The 10,519-nt window shown below is 29.8% G+C and overlaps 1 protein-coding gene across 1 annotated transcript; it reads right to left on the bottom strand.

The window, feature by feature from the left end:
• Nucleotides 1-489: 489 nt before the first annotated feature.
• On the bottom strand, nucleotides 490-3,565 carry LOC132930352 (cytochrome b5 reductase 4). Its single transcript, XM_060996185.1, has 8 exons — nucleotides 3,317-3,565; nucleotides 2,861-3,132; nucleotides 2,584-2,778; nucleotides 1,476-1,818; nucleotides 1,108-1,396; nucleotides 940-1,032; nucleotides 708-878; nucleotides 490-647 (listed from the first exon to the last, which is right to left on the bottom strand). Exons 1-8 carry the CDS (start codon nucleotides 3,324-3,326, stop codon nucleotides 596-598), a joined length of 1,425 nt encoding a protein of 474 aa, XP_060852168.1. The 5' UTR covers nucleotides 3,327-3,565; the 3' UTR covers nucleotides 490-595.
• Nucleotides 3,566-10,519: the final 6,954 nt, after the last annotated feature.

The raw sequence follows: 10,519 nt of genomic DNA, 5'->3' as shown, positions 1-10,519 counted from the left end.
ATATTTAATAAGTGATATAGTATATTATAGAATATAGTATATACTGTAAATTATTAAGTGTATTTCTAAATGTACAATTTAAAATAATATACGAGTACATATGATTTACTATTTATACTCTCATGTAAAGCAGCAAATTTTTATTTATGAATATTAGACATAATATAAACACAATTTTATCTATTTATTTTTATGTTTTTATAGGAATTTTTTTTAAAAAAATAGGTTATTTTCACAGAATAATAATATCACAAAACAGTTTTTGTTCATCACATTCAGAAATGCAATAGATAGAAAAAAATGTAAGTTAAACAATTTTAGGATAAAACTAATTTTTAATTTAAATTTTAAATTTTAGTGATTTAACTGATAATAACCAACTCATTTACAGGCATTTTTTTAAATAATTAAGTGTTTAAACTTATATTTGCATTATTATACATAGATTACATAAAATTCAAAACACACATTTTCAAATAGAAACAATAATAATATTATGTAGTTATTTTAATAATGTCAAAAAACATTTTCAAAAATACTATATTATGGTATTTGTTTATATATAAAAAAAAAAAAAATACATATAACAAAAATATTAACCAAATACAAAGTAATCATCTTTTTTGTAACCTTGCTGGACAACTAACCTATTAATGAAAAAAAATATTAATTATAAATATCATTTAGAATGTTTAATTTATTCTTACTTTTCACATAGTTTATTGAAGCCTGGTGGGCCACAAATGCACACTGCATATTCATTCATTGAATCTTCATGTAATGAAGGAAAATACTTAGTGATTACATTTTCATCAATATGTCCTTTTGCATCACCTTTGGAGTCTTCCTCTTCTGATAAAATGTAATGTACGGTCAGTCTGTACAAATAAACAACTTAATAATGACTATGAAATCATACAGCGCATAAAACAATCTTACCTTGATAAATAAGCTGCACTTTTTTGATCTAAATAGTTTTTCCAAATTATGCATGTTTCTTTTTTGTTGAAATACAATAATGTGATATTGTATCTGTGTATGGGATTAAAAAAATTAATATAATATACACTTATTATTTTGATCACAATTAGTATTTTATTGAATTACTTTTTAATAGAAGAATGCAAAGCATTCCATATGATTGGTAGCATTGGTGTAATCCCAGTACCAGCTGCCAATAAAATTAGGTTTGTTTTTGATGTCCAACATTCAAAACTACCTTGTGGACGGCTGACTTCGATGTAATCTCCTTGGTTTAAAGAACATAAATGTCTACTTAATTTTCCATTTGGATAACTTTTAACTAATAAACATAAAGTGTCCTCTGAGATTTTCCCATACTCTGTTGTTTCAACTAAAGGCCAGACTGGAGTATAAGGACGAGACACAACATGACCTGGAACAAAAAATTTTATTACTTAGAAAATATGTCTCAATACCTTTTATTTTTCAATAAATATTTTTTGTGTTTATACCATTCAAATTAGCTTTAATATAAATATGTCGACCTGGATATACATGATTGTACAAATTCTGTTGATACTTAAATAATAAAAATTTAGCATTATGTGTGACATCAAACGAATTAAGTAGCTCGCATTTCCAATAATCAATTTGAATATTTCTAGTTGTTGATAGAGTTCCAAATGTGGGCCAAAGTCCAAGTACTTTTTTTATCAGTTTAACTTGAACTTTTCCAATGTCTGCCACAATTTTCACAACACAAGGCCAATTGACATTTTTATGTAAAGTAATACATCTTGTTTTGCCATTCAATGCAAAACAAAATTCATTGGGTTGTTTTAAAGTAATAGATACCTAAAATCATAAAAAATATTGAAGGCTATCACAATTAATTATATTCAAATATTATTTGGATAATCATATTTATTTTTTTGATAGGTTTATCAAATGTCGATAGAGCTTTGAAAAATCCAATACTATAAACTTTGAAGCAATATTAAATTATTAAAACTAGATGTTGGAAAATTAAAATACAAAAAAAAATTTAAATAGTTTATGACTCAAAATTCACAAATGTATCACTAAACAGTTAAACAAATACTTGTTGGAAACAGCTACCTTGTTTTATGTGCTTTACTGCAGATTTCGATCTACCTGCAATTACGGGATGCTTATTGTATGCACTCTACTACCCAATTTATATCTTTATTATTAACTAATTTAACACATTTCTGAGAGATATGACACAAGTATTTTAATATTTATTAATTTTATTTTTAATTTCTCCAATTACAATTAAAATTGATAATGAAATAAATGATGTGATGACAACAAACAATGATAATATATAATAAATTTTGATAATTTATTACTTATTTATAAGAATTTATTATGTTTGTCATTAAACCACCTTTACATTGTCCATTTATTACAAGAATAAATTGTTTAAAATCTAAGTATAGTTGTTGAGTGGTAATGGTAAGACACAGTAGACTGCAACAAACGGTAGAGTGCATACTGCAGTCGCAATGTTGTCAGTAGAGCGTATACAAGATAGCCTTGGAACTATGACTATTAAATTAATATAATATGTTCAACTTGTATGAACAATTTAAGTACCTCAGGATATGGTGTTTTAGTATAAAATACAAAACATAAGAAGCCAAGTTGTTGAAACCAGTCCATGTTCAGTTCATTTTCGGGGACATCTGTGGCTGCTTTCAAAATATCAGGCAATTTAAACAATTCTTCGTTCACTAATCGACCAACCACACACTTCTGAAGTATTGATTCATAATTCACCCAAGCATGTATCTGTCGTTCACAATCTTTTGTAAACAATTTGTTAACAGTTAACAACAATTAAATTGTTTGTTAGTATGGTCTTTATAGTTACCTCTGAAAACAATTTAGTAGCATCTGTACCGATTCCTCTAACTAATTCATCAACACCACCAGGATGGAAGTCCATGTACTGAGTGACATTGTAAACCGTTCCGCGAATAGCCAACCAGGCATCTGTTCGTTTATTGTGTTTTGCTAATTCTGATTTTGAAACGGATAAAATTTTACCACCAACTCCAGTTAAGTCATTTCCAGAATTTCCTAAACGAATCCAGTCCATCAGAGAATGTCCAGGTGCAAGTGCCACCTTATTTCTAGTAGTTCCTGGTATTTCAACATAAAATGACAATGCTAATTAAATACTAAAATGTGAAATTGTTATACAGCATCTTCTTCGACACAACTGTGATTAACACCTGTTGTGAATTTTATGGGGTTAACAAGTTCAGAATAAAATTCCAAAAGCAAAGAATCAAGTACATATTATTTGTGTAAAAAATTTACTGACCAGTAGCCATGGTTGAATCCCACGAGTATGTACTATGTGATCGAAAATACTAGACAACTATCGATTCGAACTTACACGCACACATAGTTGTAATCGATCACGTTCGAACGAGTATGTTTGCGGCGTTCGCGCGAAATCAACTATCTGTAAAAATGTATGTAATATTCTATGGTAACAGTGTGAACGTGTGAAAGCATAGTTAATAATGATTAATGACCGAAGAAAAAAAACAAAAAACATTAGTCGATAATATTATCACGTCTGTAATTTCATTATCAGTTATCACAAACATGTTATCACTTTGGTAGGTTGGTGGATCACGGTTGAAAATATTAATAAACGAGTTCGGTATCGCATCGCCAGTCTCACGGGCGGTCAAAGTCAAGGTGTTAAACTATAATATATTGTGTTGCCTCACTTATGATTTTATAAAAAATAAAAAAAAAACGAGAGTAGGAGAAATACAGCATTGATTCAAGTTCCTCTTTAGGTAGTTGATAATGAAAGCAAAATCGGTTTTTAAATAAAATTTTGGGTTCACACTGATACAACAGATTCAACTCACCTTAGAGATTGAACTCTTTGAATCAAATATTTCACGAGCTACACGCCTACACGCCTCTAGTTTTATTGGAACTCAATTCATCATAAAAGGTTTTACTGGGACTCGGTTTGTATGCAGTCGGCAGCTCTGCTGTACATTAGGTGTCGTCGATGTCGAGTGGGTTACCGTTTTGGATGTGTTCAAAAATAGGTGTATGAATAACAAATAGGACCCGACACCCGAATTATCGATATCCAAATCATACATGGTAACTATATGGATCCAGTAAAGTTAAGCTATAATACGTATAAAATAACATTTACAATTGAATATCATGCAAATAATAAGAAGCTTATTATTCTCATAGCTTGATAACTATAATAAAAAGACATACTATAATATGATATAGATAGGTTGATTTTCCTAATAAATAACCCCGGAAATTTAGTCCCCGAAAAAATAACTCCGCGAAAAAATAACCACAGAAAAAATAAACCCATATGAGATTTTGTAAGATTTTAAATGATAATAATTGTATAATATTCAAAACTAAAATGTATATTATTCTAATAAATACGTCTAAGTCTAATATTTTAATTTTTAAATAAATTATGAGCATTTTCAAATATTTAATATTTTTCATACTCATAACTCACCTAAAAATTAAAATATCGTAAAAAACCAACGAGAAAACACAGATTATATTCTTACCTAAAAGTTTGATAATATAGGTCAATTCACTATAATATCAAAATTAAAAGCACACTAGGTATATTGTGGGTGCGACGTCCTCTTAAGATATGATAGGTACCTATATCTTAATATCTATAAGTCCTATATTTATACTTATATTGTTAAAATATAGACTTCCTAATCTGCCCATATTACTTAGTAAATTAGTTTGAAATATCAATAATATATAAATAAATAAATAATATAATAATTTTAAACAAATAGTCAATTTTTTTATTTACGGTCAATAATATATAAATAAAAAAACGTATATAATATTAATAATATTAAATGTAAATTATAATGCATAAAAAATATATATATTAATACCTATATTGATATTAGAGTGGATTGACCTGCTATCAAACTTTTAGGTAAGAACCTAATCTCTGTTTTTTCGTTGGGTTTTTACAATAATTTAATTTTTAGGTGAGTTATGAGTATGAAAAATATTAAATATTTGAAAATGCTCATAATTCATTCACAAAATTAAAATATCCACGTACATGTATTTATTAGAATATACATTTTAGTTTTGAATATTATAAAATTATTATCATTTAAAATCTTACAAAATCTCATATGGGGTTATTTTTTCTGTGGTTATGTTTTCGCGGGGTTATTTTTTCGAGTAGAACACGATTGAGAACGTTCTTATCTGCTAACTTTTATGCAACATTGCCACATTAATTAAAAATAAAAATAATAAAAATACAATATACAATAAATATAAGATATCAATCACTATATTTTGGTTACAATATAAACTTACCTGGAATCTATATTTATATACAACATATTTGTCAGCTTAAGATTAAAAATTTAAAAAATCAATATTTATTTGCCAGTATATACACAATTTAAATTTTTTTTCCCAAGTTCTTATTTCCGGTTAATTTTAAAATACCTTATTATGTCCTTATTTTGTTCAAACTCTTATTATAAATTAATTGTTGAAACAATACAATTATAATCTTTGCTGGCCATGGTTTTTGTAATATTATTTTCAATGGAGTTGATTTATGCCTAAAAGTTTAGATAACTAAAAGTTAAGATAAATGGCAACGTCGCTTGAAAAATCGTTCTCAATCGTTTGATTTTAAGGTACAAAATATTGTTTCTTTGATCTGCCGACATCGTTCTCCAATCGTGTTGCTAAAAAGGTAAAACGTTCTCAATCGTACAACACCGATTTTTTCGGGGACTAAAATTCCGGGGTTATTTTTTCGCGGTACCAGATAGGTCATAGGTAAAAAATAAATGATGTATTAGATCGGAAAAATGCTGGTACACACAAACAAAGATATATAGCGCACATCAGTCTGTTGCCTGGTGTGAATAAATTATTTGTTAAAAATACAATTCATGCGAGATCGCCGAGATATACCTAATTTACACATCTTGTTCATAGCTGTACGATATAGGCGATAATCTATGTTGTATAATATTATAATAACGCACTGTCGTTCATGTCTGTGTCCGGTTGCCGTCGATGCCTCGCACACTTGTCACTTGCATCACTGTACCTGTATACGTCCGTATCGGCGTCACTGCAGTTGACGTTTTCTATTCCGATCAACTCGCACGTATGTACGCCAATAATAAGTTGCCGCCGTTGCGACATCTCCGCGACATGTAAACGATTTACCGCCGTGCCGTCGCGCATCCAAATATTGAAATATGCGTCATAAACCGCAAGCGTGTGTCGCATATATATATTAGTTTAATACGACACCCCGATAATATCATATATTTCTCTACCATGCGCAGCCGAAAAGTTCACGCGACGGTACATAATAATTATCGAAAAACGACAAAACAATATTATTTATACGAACATTTGAAATGTGAATTATTATTTTATCATGATATATATATTATATTTATTTGTTATCATATATTTGATTTGAATATTTGGAAAATACGTAATATTAATACTTATATAGGTAATTTAGTAAATTAATTTAAATACTTTTTCTGATATGTATATAATATATCGTGATGTATATAGTATATACTAAATCAGTGGTCGGCAACGGTTTTGGACTCTCGGGACACATTCACGAATTAAAAAGAATTCGCATGCCGAACAAAAATAAAAATGTCGTCATTCTATAATTTAAAGCGGGCCGTATACATTTGCCGGTTGTTTACTATAGTTACCACTGTACTATATGGTTATATGCATTATTGTGTGGCTGAAACTCGTACCTACGTCATTTTAAGTGTGTAGATCATACCGGAAATGTCTACAAATGTGCTAGCGTGTATAAGGAACCATCATCGGCCTTTCTTTCTATATCAATAATATCACGAAAATCCAAATATTTAATACCTAAGCCCTAAGGACACTAAAAACCACTTTTTTGAAAAAAAAAATCATGTGCAAGTTTTGAGGGTTAAGGTTTTGTTTTTGAACTTTGAAACTTTATTAAATGTGTTGCCGAAACAGTTTACGCGCAAAAAACTCCACATTTTCGATATATTTTTTTTTTATTTGCCTTCGTCACTTTTCGTCGATTTGCCGTAAAAACTGATTTTACGTTTTTTTAAGTGTATAGATCGTACCGGAAGCTTCCGCAAATGTGCTAGCGAGTATAATAGACCGTCATCCCATATTTTTATATCAATAAAATCACGAAAATCCAAATATTTAATACCTAAGGCAGTAAGGTCACTAAAAAACACTTTTTTGAAAAAAACTCGTTTGTAAGTTTTTGGGGTGAAGCTTTTGTTTTTGAACTTTGAAACTTTACATGCATTAATGCATTATTAAATGTGTTACCGAAACAGTTTACGCTCAAAAAACTTTAAAGGGAAAATTTTAAGCTAATACGTGTAAAACATTTACATTTACAATTAAATATAATGCAAATAATAAGAAGCTTAATATTCTCATAGTTGGATAAACATAATAAAAAGACATACACTAATGCACAAAAATATTATAATATTATATAGATAGCCAGATAGGTAACAAATAAATGATGTAGTAAATCGGTAACACGAGGTTACACACGAACAAATATATATAGCGCACAGTCTGTTCCGGTCAGTAATAAGTCTATAATATTTTGCTCCAAATGTATAGCCTAATCATAGGGCCGGATTGCAACACATTACCGACGGGACGATAATGATTATTATACAGTAATACAGATACAGTATCATTGTAAATCAGTACCGATATGTCTACTCCAGATATTTAATTAATTTAAAAAAAAATTAATAATATTATATTATTATATAAATAACATTATTATAGTAAACAAACTATATGTATTGAATCGAAAACTTGCGGGTATATACACACAAACAAAAATAGCGATACGCTCTTCCGGTCATGTATGTTGCCTGGTGTGAATAAATAAAAAATAATAATAATTGATAATTTGTTAATTCACACGATCTACGATACATATAATTACACTTGTTCATATCTATCGGACATGTCTATGCCTGGTCGCCACCGATGCCGCGAAAACTTGCATCACCGCGGTCTACCCGGAAACTGCGTGTTCAGTCTGCGGCACCACAGATTACGTTTTTATTCCGATCAACTCACCCGTACTGGCCGTACCGTCACCGACATGCCAATAAGTCGTAGCGACACCTATCTGGATCACTTATCTGGTTCTATACGGCTGTCATCCGTCACGCGATTATGTTAACATTATTATCCTTCGTCGTACCATCATAATTCGTATTACGCCACCAAATATGCTCAAATGAGCCTCAAGTGTGCAGTGTCGTTTATAATACGACACTATAGTACACTACCACACCAATAATTAATTTAATAATTATATATATGTATATAACTACACAGAAATATAATTATTTTTACTAAAATAGTATAATTTTTTAATGATACCTATATATACATAATAATATATTATAGTATACATACTAATTAGTAATTACTAATATAATCAATATAAATATATATATTAAATATTAATTAATAATTATATTAATAATGTTGATTTATATAGGATGATGGGGAACATTTGTGGAGAATAATGAATTAACGTAATATAAGACCAATGTAAATAACATTTTTATAATTTTAGTTCAATCGTGGTATACTTGGTATAGATAATCAAATAAATACAAATATTATATACGCATTATTAGATGTGTTGACTGTGTTGTCGAAACAGTTTAAGCGCAAAAAAACGCGAAATTTTCGACAATTTTTTTATTTAATTGGCCTTTTTCACTTTTTGACGATTTTACCTTTAAAAAACTAATTTTACGTCTATTTAAGTGTGTAGATCGTACGGGAAGATTTCACAAAGGTGTTAGCGTGTATAAGGGACCGTCGGCCCACTCGGCCCTAGCTTCTTCCTATATTATCTATAAAATCACGAAAATCCAAATATTTAATAGGTACCTAAGGCCACTAAAAACCACTTTTTTGAAAAATACTCGTATACAAGTTTCCGGGGTGAATAGGTTTTGATTTTGAACTCCAAAACATTACATGCATTGTTAGAAGTGTTGCCGAAACAGTTAACGGTCAAAAAAACTTTAAATGGAAAATTTTAAGCTAATACGTAAACGTAACACGTATAAAACATTTACGATTAAATATAATGCAAATAATAAGATGCTTAATATATCATAATATCTCATAGCTTGATAATCATAATAAAAAGACATGCGCTAATATACAAAAATATTATAATATTATACATATAGTTAGGTAACAAATAATGGATGTAATAAATCGGAAAAATACGGGTACACGCAAAGAGAGATAATATACAGCGCACAGTGTGTGTTCCGGTCGTACCTATATGTTTGGTGTGAATAAATTATTCGTTAAAAATATAATACATGCGAGGTATATAATACCTATAATTTACACGTCTTGTTCATAACTGTCCGATAATCTATATAATATTATGTATTATAATATCGCACTGTCGTTAATGTCTGTGTCCAGTTGCCGTCGCACACTCGCATCACCGTATCCGGAAACTGCGTGCCGAATCGGCATCACCGCTGCTGACGTTTACATTCCGATCTACTCACACGTATACCGTCACCGCCACGCCAATAAGTCGCCATTGCCGTCGTTGCGACATGCGGGCCGCGTTGTCGCCTGCAGCGCACGTATATACCTGCCAAGTTGCCCGAAGTTCTACCGCTGTCATCCGCCCGACATGTCAACAATTTTCCGCCGTGCCATCGCGCTTCATATATCATGCATCCAAGTATTGAAATATGCGTCATTTATATTTATATAGTATTATAATATACGACTCCCCGATAATGATTATAATATTTCATAGTTCTCTTTTTTTTTCTTGTAAGTTCTGTGGACAAATGAACTTGTAAATGCTAACATTCGTTTTTATATTATATTTCTATTTCTCCGTGCTAATCAATTTATGTGTGATAATTTTTTTATCTTTTGGTGTTTGCCTGAGGGCCCCCGGAAAGGCAAGTGCCCCCAGGCAGCTGCCTTGTCTAGGCGGAAGTTCGGTCCTGACTCCTGTAGGATGCAGTGCTTACCGGTCAACCGAGTTTTAGAATTATTATTGATCCAATACCGGTTAAAAATTTAAAACAGGTTAAAACTTAAAACAATAAAGTTAAACACATCTATCGCAATAATATAGTCTCACTCGCCGAGTTCAACTCGGTATTTCGATGTGATAGAATAATAACTCAATATGGATGCAAAATATTTTAATAAGATAAATATATGACAAATAAAAGTATAAAATATAAATAGTGGGTAGATTTATATGTGAACCTAAAATGAGTTAATTGTAGCTTAAGGGGTTAGGTTAGGTAAAAATATTTTTGTATTGTGTAATTCAAAAATTGTAAAAAAAACAACGACAAAACGTCCATATTTATAAGTTATATTTGAAAATATTATATTGTATTTATTAATTACAAAAAACAAAAAA

The sequence above is a fragment of the Rhopalosiphum padi genome, chromosome 4 (assembly GCF_020882245.1).
Source record: "Rhopalosiphum padi isolate XX-2018 chromosome 4, ASM2088224v1, whole genome shotgun sequence".
Taxonomy (NCBI): Eukaryota; Metazoa; Arthropoda; class Insecta; order Hemiptera; family Aphididae; genus Rhopalosiphum; species Rhopalosiphum padi.
Note: the sequence above shows the minus strand (reverse complement) of the source record. Positions and strands in the feature narration are given on the sequence as shown.

Excerpts from the sequence above, each read along its gene's own strand:
- LOC132930352 (XM_060996185.1), bottom strand. Across the intron at positions 1,819-2,583 it reads CTAAAACACCATATCCTGAG|GTATCTATTACTTTAAAACA; the intron begins GTACTTAAATTG and ends TTATGATTTTAG. Across the intron at positions 879-939 it reads AGTGCAGCTTATTTATCAAG|ACTGACCGTACATTACATTT; the intron begins GTAAGATTGTTT and ends TTATTTGTACAG.